General features: G+C 38.1%; 1 protein-coding gene across 7 annotated transcripts in view; it reads right to left on the bottom strand.

Moving 5' to 3' along the window:
* Window positions 1-93: 93 nt before the first annotated feature.
* The window catches only part of ZNF529 (zinc finger protein 529), an 83,185-nt gene continuing 61,457 nt past the window's right edge, over window positions 94-21,821 (bottom strand). For 3 of the 7 annotated variants that reach the window (XM_032390295.1, XM_032390297.1, XM_032390296.1), the window contains 3 exons: window positions 8,666-8,760; window positions 8,266-8,392; window positions 94-2,095 (listed from right to left, as the gene is read on the bottom strand). In XM_032390295.1, coding sequence (XP_032246186.1) covers window positions 702-2,095; window positions 8,266-8,392; window positions 8,666-8,719 — 1,575 coding nt within the window. In that variant the 5' untranslated portion in view covers window positions 8,720-8,760 and the 3' untranslated portion in view covers window positions 94-701. Of the gene's footprint in view, window positions 2,096-8,265; window positions 8,393-8,665; window positions 8,761-13,422; window positions 13,613-15,150; window positions 15,173-17,937; window positions 18,062-19,634; window positions 19,657-21,821 lie in introns of those variants that run through there. The other 4 variants (XM_032390298.1, XM_032390299.1, XM_032390301.1 and 1 more) reach the window with 4 other exon arrangements.

Genomic DNA, 21,821 nt, shown 5'->3' with positions numbered 1-21,821 from the left:
ACACAAGCAAGGGGAGTGGGAGAGGGAGAAGCAGGCTTTCCGCAGAGCAGGGAGCCCGATGCGGGGCTTGATCCCAGGACCCTGGGATCATGACCTGAGCCGAAGGCAGACACTTAACGACTGAGCCACCCAGGCGCCCCGGGTCATAAGACTTTAAAACAACATAGTAAGTGACTGGAAGTTTTAACTCTCTGGAGGAAGGAAAGTACATCATATGTAACAAAAAATTAGAATGCAAAAGATTTATTTGAATAATATTACAAATTAACAAGCCAAAAACAATGAAAAGACAAAAGAACAAAAACACAAACATCAAAAGTAACTGTAAACAAAACATGCCTGGAAAAGAAATTCATGTGAAATTGACTAATAAATAATTAGTGAAACACATTTTCCATACATATCAGAAATGAATAGGGACCATCTTATCTAAACAGAGATTCACAATGTTAACTGATATGAAAAGGAGAAATAAAAACAAATATTTGGCAATATCTAACAAAACAAGTATACATCACCTATCACTGAGCAATACTACTTCTAAATAGAGGGGCCAGGAAGTCTGGAAACAATAAGAGGAACAATGGCCCCTTGATTACTTCATATTATAATGCATGGACTTTCCCAGTGAAACTCAGATGCAAAAGGCTTTTGTACATGTCTTTCATTCAAGACAAAACACCAGTACAACTTTTTTATCATCAAGTAAGGTGCTTACCCACGCTAAAGGCACTGAGACATTCCTTACATTCATAGGGTTTCTTACCAGTATGAATTCTCTGATGTTTTGTAAAGGATGAACTATGTCTAAAGGCCTTCCCACATGCCTTGCATTCATAAGGTTTCTCTCCAGTATGAATTCTCTGATGTTCAGTAAGGGCTGAACTATGTCTGAAAGCCTTCCCACATACTTTACATTCATAAGGTTTTTCACCACTGTGAATCCTCTGATGTTGAATGAGTGCTGATGTAAGTCTAAAGAACTTTCCACACTCTTTACATTCATAAGGTTTCTGACCACTGTGAATTCTCTGGTGTCGAGTAAGTTCACTACCTACTCCAAAAGCTTTCCCACATTCCTTGCATTTATAGGGTTTCTCACCAGTATGAATTCTCTGATGTCTAGTCAGGGACGAACTATTTCTAAAGACCTTTCCACATGCCTTGCATTCATAGGGTTTCTTTCCAGTATGAATCCTCTGATGTCGAGCAAGTTCTCTACAGACTCCAAAGGTCTTCCCACATTCTTTACATGCATAAGGTTTCTCACCTGTATGAATTCTCTGATGTTCAATAAGCTGTGAACTAATTCTAAAGACTTTCTCACATTGTATACATTTGTATGGTTTTTCACCAGTATGAATTCTCTGATGTTCAGTTAGCTGTGAATGGAATCTAAAGTCCTTGCCACATTCCATACATTTGTAAGGTTTCTCATCAGTATGGATTTTCTGGTGTCGAGTAAGTTGTGCATGCACTCTAAAGGATTTTCCACAGAAAGTGCATTCATAGGGTTTCTCACCATCATGAATTATTTGAAGTGGAGTTATTTCTTCAACTCTTCTAATGGTCCTTTCATATTCCTTACATTTATAGCACTTCTGATCATCATGCATTTTCTGTATACTAAGGTCTTCATAAAAACTAAATGCATTCTCATATTCCATATATTTACAAGGTTTCACACCACTATGTATATTCAGTTGTAGGGTATGTGGGTCATCTCCAAAGGTTTTCCAATATGCATTATATTGATAGGTTTTCTCACCAGTATGTATTCTCTCATATTCATCAAAATTTAAGTCACAGCTAAGGACCTTCCCATATTCCTTATATGCATGGGGCTTCTTGCTATCATGAATTCTCTGATGTGATATAAGAGACTTATGATGTTTGTAATTGGGCACTTTTTCAGAGTTGATTTTCATTTGGCTGAAATATCCCACTTCAGGTCTTTGTACTTCAGTCTTGCTTTTGCTTTGCCATTCATTTCTGAAAATGGAGCTCTCAAGACCAGTGAATTTACTTTCTGTTACTTTCCACTGAGAACCAGTGATGTCCTTTCTAGTCTTTGTGTCATACTTGGACTCCAAATCTGAAAGAGAGGGGAAAAAGAAACACAATTTTTGTTTTCATGTGCCATAAAAATGAAACATTTATACAATGCAGAGGAGAAAAACTGCAAATACAAACAATACAAGTGAATGATTAAAATACCTCAATGAAGTCTTAAGAAAGATCAGAGAATGATGAAAGCATAATGTAAGATTGTGAGGTTTGTGATAAGGGAAACAGATAAAGTCAATGGGTCTGACAGACATTTAGGTGTTGATCATCACTTAGTAAGCTTGTTGACAGTACTAATGTTTGGGAACCAATCCAGGTAAACTGACCAACATCTACAGATGTAGAACTAGTTATCAATATCATGTATAGATATAGCAGATCATAATTTGATAATCTACACATACTAACAATTTTGGTTTTGTTTTTTGTTGGGGAGCCCAATGCGGGGCTTGAACTCACGACCCTATGATCAAGACCTGAACTGAGATCGAGTCGGACACTTACCTGACTAAGCCACCAAAGCACCTGAGGTTGGTTGGTTTCTTTTTTTAAGACTTTTTATTTTATTTTTATTATTTGAGATAGAGAGCAAGTGAGAGAGAGACAGCATGAGCAGGGGGAGCATCGGAGGGAGAGGGACAAGCAGACTCCCCACTGAGCAGGGAGCCCGACATGGGACTCGATCCCAGGACCCTGAGATCATGACCTGAGCCGAAGGCATACACTTAACCGACTGAGCCACCCAGGCGCCCTGGTTTGTTTTTTTTTAACAAGAGAATCCAAATACTTTACTGTGGATAACAAGGTGCTTGTAAGACCTCATCTTAATCCATTATCCCTTTTCACCTAATCTTTTTTTGACCTCTTACAACAAACATAATTTCCACCCACAGGATGTTTCATTGCTTAGAAATGGGTTCTTTATATACCACTTATATACCACCCACATTTTACCATCCAGATCTAAAAGTTACTACCCTCAGAAATGAGGTACTAACTGATCGTAAGTTCATATTTATGTTTCTGTTCCAATATCTAGTTGCTCTAGTTGCCTCACATTATTTTTTTTCAGTTGTTTATTCAGTAATTTTCTGTTGTTATGCTGTTTAGCCTTATTCCTTAAATTCCAAAAGGAGAAATATAATCATTATATGCCACTGAATAACAAGCCCCAGGGACATTTAAGTTGATAATTACAGGGAAATTAAATCACTTGATGAAAAGAATCTAAATAAGACAAAAAGGAAATATTATAAAGATCAGTCACTGGGTAACACAACTGATCATCAAAACAGTTAGGTACACATAAGAATGATGCAGTAGTTTAAGTATGCCTCCATTCCTTCCAACCCTCACACTATACTGCAGTGATTTATACACACACGCAAGTAGTGTTTATGAATGATTTGTTTCTAATTGACTCTCCACTTACATATACTGTCTCCATCACTGCTGTTAATTCCCTGCTACGCATAACCATGATTTTCTTTACCCCACCTGTCAATAAAGATGAGGAATTTTATTTACTGTTCTTCATTAGCTTTTTCACTATCACACATCTATCCTACTGAAATCCTAGTCTATATTTAAATGTTTCCTTCATGATCTTTCATTTTCCTGTACTCAAAGTCAACGATTGTTACACTCTACAAAGCAGTTTCAGAATATTTTCGATATTATAGTAGGTATAAATCATACTATAAAGCTTATGCAACTCTGAAAGGGGAAAAAGCTAACAGAATGATGTGGAAAAGGTGGTATAGGTGGGCAAGAATGTAAAAAACAATCTGTTGAACATTGGCTGGAGATTGGCAATTAGATGAGGGGATAACCTGAGGAAAATCCAAAATGAATGATAAACATTCCATGAAACAGGGCAAAAATAATTTCCTGTGACTGAATTATAAGTAACAAAAGTATAATAATGCAATCATTATTTGATTAGAATAATAAAACTGTAAATGGACGCCAGTATTAGTAAATTAAAAAGCACTTCTACCTAGAAATGAAAAAACTTTCTACCAAATGTGGAAATGTGATTGAAATTACAAAAATTTCAGAGAATGATCCCGTTGAAAATACAGTTGACCCTTGAAACTGGGATTAGGGTGCCATTGCCCTGCACAATCAAAAATCATCATATAACTTCTGACTCACCCCAAACTATTAATAGCCTACTACTGCCTGGAAGCCTTTCCAGTAACAGTTGATTAATACATATTTTATATGCTATATGTATTAGGTACAGTATTCATACAATAAAGTAAGCTAAAGAAAAAATGTTAAGAAAAACGTAAGAGGGGCACCTGGGGAGCTCAGTCAGCTGAGCATCTGCCTTAGGCTCAGGTCATGATCCCAGAGTCCTGGGATCGAGCCCCGCATCGGGCTCCCTGCTGCAGGAAGCCTGCTTCTCCCTTTCCCTTTGCCTGCCGCTTCCCTTGCTTCTGCTCTCTGTCAAATAAATATAATCTTAAAAAAAAAAGAAAAAATACATTTACAGTACTGTACTACCTTTATCAAAAAATTCACATTTAAGTGGACCCACACAGTTCAAACCTGTGTTGTTGAAGGGTCAACTGTATTATATATTAAAATCTAGGGCGCCTGGGTGGCTCAGTTGGTTAAGCGACTGCCTTCAGCTCAGATCATGATCCCGGAGTCCTGGGATTGAGTCCCGCATTGGGCTCCCAGCTCAGTGGGGAGCCTGCTTCTCCCTCTGACCCTCTCCCCTCTCATGCTGTTTCTCTCTCTCTCTCAAATAAATAAATAAAATCTTTAAAAATATAAATAAAATCTATGGAAGTCAGCATTAGTCACACAAAAAGTAAGGATTTAAATATTTATGTTAATAAGGAGAAAATGAAAATAAGTAATGTATACATCCCAATCAAGAAGATAGGAAACAACAAAGTGACCTAAAGAAAAGGTGAGGGGGGAATTCAATAAATACAGAATCAGATATAGCTAGAAAACATAGAAAAAATATAAATAACAAATATAAAAAATAAAATAAAAGAGAAAACCATCAGAGAAGGTATTTTCTAAAATGTTTTAAGACTGCTATGCTAATCGGGGCGCCTGGGTGGCTCAGTCGTTAAGCGTCTGCCTTCGGCTCAGGTCATGATCTCAGGGTCCTGGGATCAAGCCCCGCATCGGCCTCCCCGCTCAGCCGGAAGCCTGCTTCTCCCTCTCCCACTCCCCCTGCTTGTGTTCCCTCTCTCGCTGTGTCTCTCTCTGTCAAATAAATAAAATCTAAAAAAAAAAAAAAAAAAGACTGCTATGCTAATCAATTTGAAAATGTTGAATTACTGAATGAAAAGGGTGAATTATTTTCTAGGAAAATAGATATTAGAAACCCCAGGAGCCATAAAAATTGAAAAAGACCAATTTGCTAGACAGATAAAACTTGTTAGAGACTCACCTCCCATGAAACAAAAAATCATAAGCATGCCCATTGTTCAGATTGTGGTAGTAAAACATGTAACGAGCTAGGGCTCCTAAAAGAAAGATCCGACTCATGATCTGGTGTAGGGAAGGGAGATGTGCCCTTGATTGTTGTGACAGAAAGCAAGAAATCTGAATATAGACACACTACTATGGTGTGAGGATGGAAGGCATGGAGACATGCTTTAACTGTTGCATCATTCTTATAGGACACACAAATCACCTGAAGGAGCTAAGGGAGACCACCATTTGACAATACAAGAATCAAAAGGGGAAAAAACCTTTGTGTACTAAAATATGCTAAATAAATAAGTAAAATTAATACCTAGTATTGATTTTTTTTAAACTACAACAGAAACCACAAACTTAGACCAGAAGAACACACTTTTCACCAATTCAGATGTCTGGTCTGGGATAAGGAAGGTATAGAGTGAGGCTGGGAAAGTCTCAAAAAGCAAGAATAAATTTAAAGATTAAAGGACTGAGTCAGAGACACACAAAAATCACCATAAGAAATTTCTTGATATCCATACAACTGGGCATCAAGAATTAAGACTGGTGAGCTAAAGTAAACTGAATCAAAAACCAATAAAAAAAAAAAATGAGACATAAACAAGAGAAAGTCAGAAAATTTCAGATGTACCATTTTTAGTCGCTAATCAGTTACAATCGTAGGAAGAACATAAACATTCTTGCTGGTAACAAAACATGAGGGCAACTAATAAATGCAGAAGGAATGAGGGATTTAGAAGAAAACATTGATCTAAATGAAGATTTTTAATTGTAAAAATCATTAGGCAAATTATTAATAAGGAACTATATATTCACAGAATGAGAAGCTAAGACAACAGAGATTTTTCTTTTTCTTTTTAAGTAGGCTCCCTTGGGGCTTGAACTCACAACGCTGAGATCAAAACGTGAGGTGAGAGCAAGAGTAGGATGCTTAACCGACTGAACCACCCAGGCGCCCCTCACAGAGATACCCTTCTGACCATACTGTGTGAATTTGCTTTCTCCCTCATTCTTTATTCCTTTGTTGTTATTTTTTACTTTTCTTTATAGCACTTACCACTATATATGATACATTTTCTAATTATTTGTTTTCCTGTTTATTATACATCTCACTAGTGAGTCAATTCCGTAAAGCAAGAACTGTATCATTTTTCCTCACCATTGTACTGATAGGTCTACCATAATATTTATCGCAGTGTAGACAGTGATTAAATGTTGAGTATATAAATGACCATGGTTTTTTGTCAAGAGAATTTATTATAAATCCAAATAGAAAGCAACATGGAAAAAATGTTGGTTGCACTAGGGAAGACCTTAATTGGCTTCCCCAAGTGTTGGGATTTTTTCCACAGGGCTTTAAAGGGAGTTTCCCAAAAACATCACAAGGACCCACCTCTTCCCAGAGAAGCTGGGCTTTTTACTCTGGTGATGGCTTTCCCTCTCTTACCAGCCCTCACTCACCTGGCCCTCTGTTCTTGTCATATCCCTTACGACCCTCCAGAACAACTTCCCTTCCTCCAATAAGGTGATCACAAATGGCTTAAAAATGGAACAACCTGGGCACCTGGGTGGCTCAGATGGTTAAGCGTCTGCCTTCGGCTCGGGTCATGATCCCGGGGTCCTGGGATCGAGTCCCGCATCGGGCTCCCTGCTTTTGGGAGGCTGCTTCTCCCTCTGCCTCTCTCTCTGTCTCTCATGAATAAATAAATAAAATCTTTAAAAAAAAAAAAAAAAAAAAACCTGCTTATGACAAAGGAATGTAACATAAGATATAAAAAAAAGAACTACAATTATATAAAACACTTAAGAGAATTGGTTAAGTTTTGATAAATGAAGTTGAATTGATACTGATAGATTTCAGAGAAAAGAAATGTGAGGAGATTGAAAGACCATTCACCTTAGAGTGACCATAGAATTATATAAAGAGATCTTTATTCAGACCCATTCCAACTCTTTGTCTTGTGAGGCAATTTATTGTACCAGTTAATAACATCAGCTTTTGTGTCAGACTACTTGGGTAGAAAACCTCCTTTTGATACTAATTAGCTGTGTAATCCTGGAGAAGTTGCCTAAATACTTTTTGTCTTAGCAAAATAATACAACAAGTATTCATGTCATAGGGTTACTGAAGAATTAAAAGATTCAATATATTAAAAGTGCTTAGAATAGAACCTGGTACATGCCAAGATCTATGTGATCTGACAGGAAAACAGGCAGCTTTCTAAAACATTAAAAGATCCTTATTGGAATACTGACAATGTTAAATGCAAAGTTCTTCAACCACAAAACAGGTATAAGACCGTACATGTGAGGCAATGAACATGAATTCTGTTTATCCATCTAACATACAAATTATGCATTCTTTTAATAATCATAACAAATCAGGACACAGTTTCCTAGCTACTCTTCAAGAAGGTGGGATAGAAAATAGCAAAGCATTTGTAGCAATTCTGACTTCGAACCCAATATAAGAGCTATCTCAAAGGATGTGTTTTATGTCTTCTAAAATTCAAATTAAACTCCCTGAGTATCAGGGAAAGCAGAAATATGAAGGGACTGAGAAGATACAAGCATCATGAAGAATGATGAATGTGCTTAATGGAGGTGTCATTTACAACCCAGTGTTCAACCATGCCTCTGGAAACAGGTACCTACTTTCTTATAAGATAGCCTTGGGTTTACTAAAAAGCAACTGATATTCAATAGCGCATATTCTAAATTATATGAAGCAGATAAATTTACCCAGTGAGACCAAGTTGCTATAGTTCTCCATCATCACATCCCAATACAAGTCCCTCTGAGCTGAATCCAGATATTCCCATTCCTCTTGAGAGAAGTTGATGACCACATCCCTGAATGTCACCAATTCCTGAAACAACAAACCGTATATAGGTGAAATTGAAGGAAATATTTTTGAGAAAAAAGAAAAGAATTGCATTATGGCAGGTAGACTAAATAGTAACCTGGTAGGCCAGGGGTAGAAGATCTGTAGAATAGATAGGCACACAGGAGTTATACTGTTATGTGTGGTTCCAACTCTCACCAGAAAGTGAAAAACTATGGGAATGTGGGGCAGGCTCTATTTGGTAGGAAGGTTCAGAAAAAGGAAATGTTCACAAAGGAGACAGATCCAGCAACTTACATGGTCCATGCTTAGAACTGTAAAGAATTGGTCTGGGAATTCCATTTCTGCCATGACAGCGTGAGGAACTCCGATCACATGCTCCTCCGTCAAAACTGGTGAAAATTATATATAAAAATATATAGCAAATGAAAAAAACATTTGTTCAAGAAAATCTACTAAAACTTATTACAAGCTGAAATTCTACGGTATCTGAACCAAACCCTTCCTTGTTCATTCCATCTGAGTGAGAAAAATCCTCTATTCCATACTGGTACAGTCAAGGCTTCCTCACCACTCATCAACCCTTGCTCCCAAATAGATGGCCATCTTCCTGGGAGGAGCAGGACATCAACATTTCTCATCCTGCCCCCACCTGCCTATTGCTCAGGAAAATGCAGCTAAGGGATAGAGATTTTCTTCTGTCTAGCAGCCACACACGAAATGTTATATGTGCCCTGGGTGTGGCAGTGGTAAGAATACCGGGGTTCCAGTTGTCTGCCTCGGATCATGGGAGAGGATCATGGATCATGCCGAGAGCAAATTGCAACTTCTGGCTGCTGTACCCCACCCCACCCCCAATCTACCAAGTACTCAGTTCCTAAAAGCAGAGGTGTGACTCAGAGTGAAGCATGCTATTGTCCCAACACTAGATCTGTGGCTCTGTGATTTCGTCCAGGGGGAGAAGCAGGCCACAGACAAGAGAGCTGTATATCCCTCTCCAAAGGAAATTACTTCATTCGTAACTATGGGTAAGTTCAAGCCTAAGGACATTCTCAAAAACAGCGAAGTTTTGGTAAAAGACTGAAAGACTCACTGGAGGTGAGTGTCTGATTTTCACAGGCAGTATATACATGTATTTTTTCCCCTTTCACTTAACCATTTTGAATATCAACTGTATAAAATAATATATTATTGGGCCTATAACATATAAAAGTATAATATTTCTGCTAATAACACAAAGGAGGTGGGTAAAAGCAAAGCCAAATTGGGCTAAGTAAATGAATATAGCTGGTACTTCAAATCCACAATATCAAATCAAAAAAATAAAAAACAGTAAATAAGGGGCAACTGGCTGGCTCAGTAGGCATAGCATGTGGCTCTGATCTTGGGGTTGTGAGTTCAAGCACCATGCTGGGTGTAGAGCTTACTGAAAAGTATAAGATTAAAACAACAAAAGCTATGACAGGTTTTCTTTTGTTCTCATACTTTTTTTAAAAATTTAAATTCAATTAATATATATTATTGGTTTCAGAGGTATAGGCCTGTGATTCATCAGTCTTACATAATACCCAGTGCTCATTATATCACATGCCCTCCTTAATGTCCATCACCCAGTCACCCCATCCTTCCATCCCCCTCCCCTCCAGCAACCCTCAGATTGTTGTTTTTTTTTTTTTTAAGATTTTATTTATTTATCTGACACACAGAGACACAGCAAGAGAGGGCACACAAGCAGGGAGAGTGGGAGAAGAGAAGCAGGCTTCCTGCGGAGCAGGGAGCCTGATGCAGGGCCTGGGATCATGACCTGAGACAAAGGCAGATGCTTAATGACTGAGCCACCCAGGTGCCTCCAGATTGTTTCTTATGATTAAGAGTCTTCTGGTTTGTCTCCCTCTCTGGTTTCATCTTGTTTCATTTTTTCCTCTCTTCCCCTATGATCCTGTTTTGTTTCCTAAATTCCACATATCCGTGAGATCATATGATAATTGTCTCTGATTACTTATTTTTTTTTAAAGATTTTTTATTTATTTATTTGACAGAGAGAGAGACAGTGAGAGAGGGAACACAAGCAGGGGGAGTGGGAGAGGGAGAAGCAGGCTTCCCGCTGAGCAGGGAGCCCAATGTGGGGCTCGATCCCAGGACCCTGGGACCATGACCTGAGCTGAAGGCAGACGCTTAATGACTGAGCCACCCAGGCGCCCTCTGATTGACTTATTTTGCTCAGCAAAACAGTTCAATCCACGTCACTGCAAATGGCAAGATTTCCATTTTTGATGGCTGTGTAATATTCCATTGTGTATATATATACCACATCTTCTTTATCCATTCATCTGTTGATGGACATCCGGGCTCTTTCCATAGTTTGGCTATTGTGGATACTGCTGCTATAAACACTGGGGTACAGGTGCCCCTTCAGATCACTACCTTTGTATCTTTGGGGTAAATACCCAGTAGTGCAATTGCTGGATCATAGGGTAGCTCCATTTTCAACTTTTTGAGGAAACTCCATACTGTTTTCCAGAGTGGCTGCACCAGTTGCATTCCCACCAACAGTGTAGGAGGGTTCCCCTTTTTGTTCTCATACTTTTTAAAAGACAAGTAACACTTCTCTATCTCATGGGATTTTAGTATATATGGAAAGCTGTTTCTCATTAGATGTATACATTAAGCTCTGGATCAACCACTAAAAATAGGTGCAAATCATTTATCTCATAAGGGGTTAAATATCCAAAATACATAAAGGACTCCTACAACTCAGTATAAAAAAAGACATAATCCAATTAAAAAACGGGCAGAGGATCTGAATAGACATTTTTCCCAAAAATATAAATGGTTAACAAATACATGAAAAGGTGCTCCATATCATTAATTGTCACAGAAATGCAATTCAAAACCACAATGAGATACTGCCTTATACCTGTTAGAATGGCTGTTATCAAAAAGACAACGAATAACAAGTGTTGGTGAGATGTGGAGAAAAGGGAAACCTTCTGCACTGTTGGGAATGTAAACTGGTGCAGCAGCTATGGAAAACACTATGGAGGTTCCTCAAAGATTTAAAAATAGAACCACCGTATGATCTAAGCAATTCCACCTCTATTTATCTGAAGGAAATGAAAGCTTTCAGAAAGATTTCTGCACCCCATATGTTCACTGCAGCATTATCTAAAATACACAAGGCATGGAAACAAAATAAATGTTCACTGATGGTTGAATGGTTAAGGAAAATTTGGTGTGTATACAGAATGGAATATTATTCTGCCATAAAAAGGTAAGGAAATTGTGCCATTTGCAACTACTTGAATTGACCTCGAGGGCATTATGCCAGCTGAAGTAAATCAAAGAAAAATACTCAATGATCTCACTTATATCTGGAATTAAGACTTAAAAAACAAAACAACCTCACAGATACAACATAGTGGTGGTTTCCAGGGCAGGGGGGGGGGGGGTGGAATGTGGGTGGGCGAAATGGATGAACGTGGCCAAGGAAGGTACAAATTTCCAATTATAAAGTAAGTCAAGAGGATATTAATGTATAGCATAGTAATTATACTTGATACTGTGTTGTATGTTTGAAAGTGGCTAAGATGGTAAATCTTAAAAGTTGTCAGAAGAAGGTGATGGATGTTAACTGAATTTATTTTGGTAATAATCATTTTGCAATATACACATATATTAAACCATGTTGTACACCTAAAACTAATGTGTTACATGTCAATAATATCTCAATAAAGCTAAAAGAAATAAAGAACAATGGTGAAGGCAACTGAAAGGCAAATATATAATCCAATAATACTGTATTTTGTGTTTGTTGTTCCTCCTTTTTTGCGATGTCTTTAAAGACCTGTGTAAAACATAATTATAAACCTATTTAAAGGGCACACAATGTATAAGGATATGATCTGGGACTAAAACATTAGAAAAGAAGGTTGGAGCAGTTATAGGAGCTAAACTTTTCTATACTATTAAAGCTAAATTGCTGTACAGTGAAGGTTTGACTCAGCAGGTCTGAAATGTTTAAGCCCTGCCCATTCCAAACAAAGTGTAGGCCCTTAACCAGCTCCTGGTAGATTACCTCTAGTCCCTGGAATATCTGGCATTTAATGATTTTAATCTGTATCCTGTCACTGGAAAAAAAAAATGAGTACAATAGCTTTTCTGATGTCTGTGAATCCTTCTGGAAAATCATTGAAACTGAGGGTGGTCTTGGGACCCCTGAATAAAGGTGGTTTTATTTCAAACTAGTTCATCATAAATACAAATTTTTAATTGAAATCTACAGGATAAATGCTAAGAAAATGACTAAATGGTATAATGAATAGGAAATAAAAAAGGAGTGAAATGATAAACTACAAAAAAAATCAATGGAACAGAAAGGAAACCAACTAGGGACAGAAAAGTAAAGAAGATACAGTGTATATAGAAAACAAGTAGGGGCACCTGGGTGGCTCAGTTGGTTGAGCGACTGCCTTTGGCTCAGGTCATGATCCTGGAGTCCCGGGATCGAGTCCCACATCGGGCTCCCTGCTCAGCAGGGAGTCTGCTTCTCCCCCTGACCCTTGCCCCCCTCTCATGCTGTTTCTCTCTCTCTCTCTCTCAAATAAATAAATAAAATCTTAAAAAAAAAAAAGAAAAGAAAAGAAAACAAGTAGAAAATGGTAGAAGCAAGTCCAGTTATTACATATTAAATGCAAATGGATTAGACTTTTCGTTTTTGTTTTTTTTTTTTTAAAGATTTTATTTATTTATTTGAGAGAGAGAGAGAGCACAAGAGGGGGGAGCGGGAGAGGGAGAAGCAGACTCCCTGCTGAGCAGGGAGCCCGATGCGGGACTCGATCCCGGGACTCCAGGATCATGACCTGAGCCGAAGGCAGTCGCTTAACCAACTGAGCCACCCAGGCACCCCAAATGGATTAGACTTTTCAACTAAAAGGCAGAAATTGGCAGAATGGGTAGAAAATATGGTATAACTGTATTCAATTACAACAAACTGATAACAAATCCAAATATATAAATAGGTTGAAAATAAAAGGATGGAAAAGTATATTGCATACCGTAGTCATCAAAGAGCTGGATGGCTATACTAATTATGAGACCAAATAGGCTTTACGTCAGTACTTCTTACAGGAGACAAAGAAACCTCATATGTTGATAAAAGGGTCTGCCTACAAGAAGACACAACTATGAACACATATGCCTTGAAGCAACAATTGACAGGATTGAGGGGAGAAATAGAAAGTTCTTTTTTATTTTTTAAGATTTATTTATTATTGGGGCACCTGGATGGCTTCAGTAAAGTGGCTGACTCTTGATTTCAGCTCAAGTCATAATCTCGGGTTGTGAGACTGAGAGCCCTGCGTTGGGCTCTGTGCTCAGTTGGGAGTCTGATTGAGATTCTCTTTCCCTTTCCCGCTGCCCCTCCTCCTGCTTGCACACGCATGCTCTCTCTCTCTCAAATAAATTTTTTTTTAAGAAAAGTTTTGCCTAGGGGCACCTGGGTGGCTCAGTTGGTTAAGCGACTGCCTTCGGCTCAGGTCATGATCTCAGGGTCCTGGGATCGAGCCCCGCATCGGGCTCCCTGCTCGGCGGGAAGCCTGCTTCTCCCTCTCCCACTCCCCCTGCTTGTGTTCCCTCTCTCGCGGTCTCTCTCTCTGTCAAATAAATAAATAAAATCTTTAAAAAAAGAAAAGAAAAGTTTTGCCTATCCATAATAAAATTAGAAGTAACAGAAAGAAAAATGGGAAACTCAAAAACATGTAGAATTTAAACAAAACACTCCTAAATAACACATCAAAAATGAAAAGGGAAACTGGAAAATATCTTGTGAATAACACAACATATCAAAATTTATGACAAGCAATTAATGATTAGAGGAAAACTTTTGAAGCTTAAAGTGCCTATAATTAAAAGTAAATATCTAGGGGCGCCTGGGTGGCTCAGTCGTTGGGTGTCTGCCTTCAGCTCGGGTCGTGATCCCAGGGTCCTGGGATTGAGCCCCGCATCGGGCTCCCTGCTCAGCGGGAAGCCTGCTTCTCCCTCTCCCACTCCCCCTGCTTGTGTTCCCTCTCTCGCTGTGTCTCTCTCTGTCAAATAAATAAAATCTTAAAAAAAAAAAGTAAATACCTAGGTCAAATCTAACCTCCCTCCTTAAGTCACTGGGAAAAGAGTAAAGATATCAAATAGGAAAAATACCCCAAAATAAATGAAACTGAAAGCTAGTTTTATGAAAAGTTTTTAAAAGTTCACAAATGTTTAGAAAATCTAGAATGACTGAAGAGAGAAGACTCCCATTACTATAATCATAACTGAAAGAGGGGACAACACTACCAGCTTTACAGAAATGAAAATTGATTACAAAGGATTAAAATGAACAATTGCACAAGAAATCAGAAAACCCAGATGAATTGGATAAACTCATAGAAACACACAAACTTTCAAATTTACTCATGAAGACAGAATATTTGAATAATCTTAAACAAGTAAACTGAATTAATTATTTTTAAAACTACCCATAAAGAAAAGCCCAGGTCTGCATAGCTTCACTGTTAAATTCTATGAAACATTTAAAGCAGAATACTAATTCTTCACCAACTCTTCAAGATGTAAAAAAGGAGAGAAAACTTCCCAACTCATTTTATGAAGCCAATACTAGATAGTAATATCAGAAGAAGACATTACAATAAATGGCAACTACCACTATATCTTTTATGAATATGGATGCAAAAAATCTAAACAAAACACTGGTAACCTGAATCTAGGAACATATAAAAATAATTACATACCTTGATTGAGTGGGATTTATCCCTGGAATTCAAAATTAGATTGTTAATCTAATGTGATATATCGTATCAGTGTAATAAAAAATAAAAACTACATGACCATTTTCATACATGAAGAATAAGCATTTGACAAAATCCAACACCCTTTCATGACAAGAGAGTGAATTTAGGAATAGAAGGGAACTACCTCCACATGATAAAATTGACAGCTACCATTAGACATAGTGATCTTACCCCTAATATCAGAACAGGACAAGGATATATAAATCTTATTGCCTCTTCTTCTTTTTTAAAATTTATTTAGTTGAGAGAGAGAGAGTGAGTACAAGTGGGAGAAGCAGAGGGAGAAAGAATCTCAGACTCCGGCTGAGCACGGAGCCCCACGGTGGCTTGATCTCACGACCCCAAGATCACAATCTGAGCCCAAACCAAGATTTAGACACCCAGCCAACTGCGCCACCCAGATGCACCCCCCCATTGCCTCTTATCATCAACATTGTTCTAGAGGTATAGCAAGGACAAATAGGAAATAAAAAGAGGTATGCGTAGTGGAAAGAAGGAAGGAAAATAATCTCCATTAATAGATGACATAACCTTGTATACAGAAAACCCTAAAACACTGACTGTAACACTATTAGAACTCAGCAAGATCGCAGGATGCAAATAAATATGCAAAAATCAATTATATGTTTATACATTTGCAATAATAATCTGAATTAAAATAATTCCAAGGTGCCTGGGTGGCTCAGTTGGTTAAGCGACCGACTCTTGATTTCAGCTCAGGTCAAGCAGGAAATCTGCTTGAGATTCTTTCTCCCTCACCCTCTGTCCCTCACCCTCGCTCACACTTGTGCACATGTGCACTCTCTCTCTAAAATAAATAAATCTTTTTTAAAAAAGGAAAAAATAATTCCATTTATAACAGTATCCAAAGGAATGAAATATTTAACAAAAATGCAAACTGTGTACTTTAAAAAAAAAAAAATTAGTAAAAGAACTTAATTAAGCTGAAAGTCATCCCATGTTTATGAACTGGACTACGAGACAGTAAGATCGCAATATTCCTCAAAACAATCTACACATTCAATGTAACCCCTATCAGAGTCCCAGTTGGCTTCTTTGTAGACACTGACATGCTGACTTTTTTTTTTTTAAGATTTTATTTGTTTGACAGAGAGAGACACAGCGAGAGAGGGAACACAAGCAGGGGGAGTGGGAGAGGGAGAAGCAGGCCTCCCACGGAGCAGGGAGTCTGACACGGGGCTTGATCCCAGAACCCTGGGATCACGACTGAGCCACCCAGGCGCCCCTGACATGCTGACTTTTAAATTCAAGTGAAATTGTAAGTGATTCAGAATAACAAAAATATCTGGAAAAAAAGAAAAACAAAAACAAAATTGGAAGACTAGCAATTCCCAACCTAATCAAAGCAACTGAATATTGCCATAATGTTAAATATATTAATCAACAGAATGGAACTGTTTGGAAATTAAACCCATGTATCTCTAGTCAATTGATTTTTTTAGGATTTATTTATTTATTTTAGAGAGAGTGAGAATGAGTGTGGGGGGGAGGGCAGAGGGAGGGAGAACGAGAATCTCAAGCAGACTCCTTGCTGAGGGGCGAGCCTGACTCCAGGCTGGATCTCACGACCCTGAGATCATGACCTAAGCCAAAATCAGAGATGCCTAACTGACTGAGCCACCCACGTGCCCCAAATGATTTTTGACAAGAGCACAAAGACCTTTCAGTGGGGAAAGGACAGTCTTTTCAACAAATGGTGCTAAGAAAACTGGATATCCACATACAAAAAGAATGAAATTAGACTCCTTCCCTCACAATATATGAGAATGAACTAAAAATTGATCAATGACCCAAATGTAAACCTAAAAATATAAAACTCATAGAAAATATAGGAGTAGGAGCGCCTGGGTGGCTCAGTTGGTTAAGCGACTGCCTTCAGCTCAGGTCATGATCCTGGAGTCCCAGGATCAAGTCCCGCATCGGGCTCCCTGCTCAGCAGGGAGTCTGCTTCTCCCTCTGACCCTCCCCCTCTCATGCTCTCTATCTCATTCTCTCTCTCAAATAAATAAAAAATCTTTAAAAAAAAAAAAAAAAGAAAAAAGAAAATATAGGAGTAAATCATCGTGACCTTAAATTCAGCAATGGATTCTTGGGGACACCAAAACACACATAACAAAAGAAAAAAATGGAAAAATTGGGCTTCATCAAAACTGAAATCTTTTGTGTATCAAAGAACATTACTGGAAAAACTGAAAGGACAATCTACAGAATAGAAAATATTTGTAAATGATATATACCTGGCAAAAGATTTCAATAAACATTTCTCCAGAGAAGATACATAAATGTTAATAAGCACATGTAAAAAAAATTCTAAAAATTGTGATCAGGGAAATGCATTTCAGAACTGCAATGAGAGTGACAGCAGCAAGATGTCAGACTTGAAAGCTCCAGATCCTTGTTCCCTTACAGAATCAAAAAATAAAAAAACTAAAAACAAAATCCTAAGAATTGGCTAAAATAATTTTCATATGAGTTTTAGAAATCTAAAACCTACAGCAACAAGTAAATGCTCAATCAAGTAAAACCAGACTGAAAAAGTAAGAAATTTTGTGAGGCTTTTTACTTCCCCTTACCCCAATGCTGGCACGGTAAGGAAGAACTGTCCTATTTCACAGTTCCCTCCTTCTGGCTGAAAGTAGCAATACAACTCATTTGCAACATTCCAGTCTGTCTCTGGGCTGCCTAATAGACTTTTCTCTCTTTTACCTGAGTTGGAGTTCAGACAGGTAATAGTGGCACAGCTTAGATGTTAGGCTGTAAGGGCCACAGAAGTCAGTGGCAGGCACCATGGTTCACAAAATCTGCAGGGGGACTGTAGACCTGTGCATGCCTGGGGCAGAAGATTACAGGGAGAGAAATACAATAGAACCTGTAAGGCCCACAGAAGATGGGGTGAGATTCTTTAGAAATTGAGACATTTATTATTTTAAAAAATATTTATTTATTTATTTGAGAGAGAGAGAGGCAGAAACTTTAGCAGACTTCTGCGTTGAGGGCAGAGCCTGATGCGGGGCTCAATCCCAGGACCCAGAGATCACAACCTGAGGGGAAACCAAGTCGAATGCTTAACTGACTGCGCCACCCAGGTGCCCCTAGAAATTAAGCAGGTGGTGTATGAGGAACACTGAGCAAAGGCACATATACAGGCATAGGCACAGTAAATACCTAGGGGAAAAAAAACTAAGAAGACCTTGTGTTTTCACCCTGGGCTGATACAAGGCTCAGAACATGTCCTACTAATGCCCTACTTCACTAATAAGTGAAGGCCTAGCCCACCAGTCTGCAAAGACTGAGAGAGGTAGCTGTTTTATCAAATTCCCAGTTTTCAACAAAATTCATAAGGCATGCAAAGACACAGGAAAACATGATCCAATCAACAGACCAAAATAAATACCCTGAAGCCATTACTGAAGAAATAACAGAATCACTAGACAATGAGTTTAAAACTATCTTAAATATGCTCAAAGAACTAAAGGAAAATTGACAAAAGAGTAAAGGAAATTAGAAAAATGACATGAACAGGGTGCCTGGGTGGCTCAGTTGGTTAAGCAACTGCCTTCGGCTCAGGTCATGATCCTGGAGTCCCAGGATCGAGTCCCACATCAGGCTCCCTGCTCAGTGAGGAGTCTGCTTCTCCCTCTGACCCTCCCCCCTCTATGCTCTCTCTCTCTCATTCTCTCTCTCTCAAATAAAAATAAATCTTAAAAAAAAAAGAAAAATGACATGAACAAATGAGAATATCATCAAAGAGAAATTCAAAAAATAAAGAACCAAACAAATTCTGGACCTGACAAATCCAATAACTGAATTTTGAAATTCCATAACTGACTCAAAAAAGCTGATGAACGAATCAGCACACTTGAAAACAGCTCACTGGTATCAAGTCTGAGGAGTTTAAAGGAAAAAAAAAATGAATAAAAGTCAGTGAAGCATCAGGGACTTATGGGACATTGCAAAATAATACCTGCATTACGGGAGTCACAAAAGGAAAAGAAAGAGAGAAAGGAACAGTGTGATTATTTGAAGAAACAATACCAAATACTCCCCAAGTGTGAAGACAAGGATTTACAGATCCAAGAACCTCAATGAACTAATAGTAGCATAAACCCCAAGAGATGCACACCAAAATACATTAACATCAAAATGTTGAAAAACAAAGAATATTAAAAGCAGCAAGAGAAAAGACACTCATCATGTACAAGGGATCCTCCATAAGACTATCAGATTTTGCAGCAGAAACTGAAGTCCAGAAGACAGTGAAATGATATATTTAAAATGCTAAAAGAGGGACACCAGCTGACTCAGTCAGTAGAACATGTGACTCTTGATCTTGGGGTTTTGAGTTCAAGCCCCACATTGGGCACAGACATTACTTTAAAAAAAAAAAAAAAAATTAAGGGCACCTGGGTGGCTCAGTCAGGTCTTGATCTCAGCTCAGGTCTGGAGCCTACTTAAAAAAAAAAAAAAAAAAATTAAAATGCTAAAAGATACCCCGTCAACTGAGAATTTTATATGTGGCAAAACTGTTGTTCAAAAAAATGAAGGAGGGCACCTGGGTGGCTCAGTCGTTAGGCGTCTGCCTTCGGCTCAGGTCATGATCCCAGGGTCCTGGGATCGAGTCCCATATCGGGCTCCCTGCTCTGCGGGAGGCCTGCTTCTCCCTCTCCCACTCCCCCTGCTTGTGTTCCTGCTCTCGCTATGTCTCTGTCAAATAAATAAATAAAATCTTAAAAACAAAAAACAAAAAAACACAAAAAAATGAAGGAGAAATTAAGACTTTCCCTAGATAAAGAAAAACTGAGGGAATTCATTATCACTAGACATTCTGTACAAGAAATGCCAAAGGGAGACTTTCAGGTTGAAATGAAAGAAGCTACAGAGTATCTCAAAGCTATATGGAGATATAAAGAAAATAGTAGGGGAAAATATAAAAGCCAGTATTTTTGTAATCCTGGTTTGTAACTCCACTTTTTGTTTTCTACAGAATATAAAAGATATATGAATAAAAAATAGTTATATAACTATCTACATTAATGGGTACAAAATACATAAAAATGTTAATTCATGACTTCACTATTCTAAAGTGGGTGAAAGTGGAACTGAAAAGGAGTACAGATTTTGTATGTGATCAAAGTTGATACCAATTTAAAATAGATTTTTGTAACTTTAGGATGTTATACATACTTCCCATGGTAACCACAACCAAGATATCTATAGAACATACTCAAAAGGAAAACAAATGGAAATCAAAAAGTGTTATTATGGGTACAGAGCTTCAGTTTAGGAAGGTGAGAAAGTTCTGGAGATGGGTGGTAATGGTTGCATAACAATGTAAGTGTACTTAATGCCACTGAATTGTAACCTTAAAAATGGTTAATATGATAAATCTTATTTAAATATATTTTAGAGTAAAATACTACAATGAGATACTACTATATACCTACTAGGATATCTACAAAGAAAAAGTCAGATAGGGGCACCTGGGTGGCTCACTTGGTTAAGCATCTGCCTTCGGCTCAGGTCAACATCCCAGGGTCCTGGGATTGAGCCCTGTGTCAGGCTCCCTGCTCAGTGAAGAGTCTGCTTCTCCCTCTCCCTCTGCCCCTCCTCACAGCTCGTGCTCTCTGTCTCTTGCTCTGCTCTCTAATAATAAAATCTTAAAAACAAAAGAAAAAGAGAACAAGTGTTGGAAGGATGTAGGTAAATCAGAACGTTCATATGCTATTGATTGGAATTAAAGATAGTGTGGTTACCTTGGAAAACAGTCTGGCAGTTTTTCAAAATGTTCAAAATAGAGTTACCATATGATACAGCAATTTAACTGGTAGACATATAGAAAAGAAAAACAAAAATGTACATCTGCACAAAAACTTGAACACAATATTCTTCGCAGCATTATTCATAATAATCAAAAGGTGGAAAACACCCAGATGTCCTTAATATCATGACTGGATAAATGTGATGTGGTATAGCCATACAGTGGAATGTTACTCAGCCATGAAGAGGAGGGAAGCACTAATACGTGTTACAACATGCATGAACCTTGAAAACATGTTAAGTGAAAGACATCAGACACAGACAACATATTAGATGATTCCATTTATATGAAAAGTCTAGAAAAGGAAAAACAGACAGAATGTAGATTAGTGTTTTCTGAGGGTTCAGGTATGAGGTGGAAAATAGAGGGGTAAGGAGTTTCTTTTTGGGATGATGAAAAATGTTCTAATATTGGTTGTGGTGATATGTGCACATATCTGAATATACTATAAAACACAACGGTACTGTGAATGGGTGAATTGTATGGTATGTCAATTATACAGCAATAAAGCGGTTATTAAAAAAAAATGGAGCAGCAGGAAAAAGTCCATTAGTGGTTGGTTCACTGACAGGAGAAGCAGATTCCAAAGAAGCCAGAGCTAGGAGAGATAAAGGAGACTATCTGACTAGATGTGCCTTACAGCTACCAAAATGACTTGAACGGACACAATTTCTTTCTCCTTCTATCTTCCTACTTTCAAACTCCTCTTGCTGAACTCACACACAATATATTCAATAAGAACAATGGACAGACCTCCGGGAACAGAGTTCTC

This window comes from Phoca vitulina, unplaced genomic scaffold (assembly GCF_004348235.1).
Source record: "Phoca vitulina isolate PV1807 unplaced genomic scaffold, GSC_HSeal_1.0 scaffold58, whole genome shotgun sequence".
NCBI lineage: Eukaryota > Metazoa > Chordata > Mammalia > Carnivora > Phocidae > Phoca > Phoca vitulina.
The sequence above is the reverse complement of the archived record's forward strand: the minus strand, read 5'-3'. Positions and strand labels throughout refer to the sequence as shown.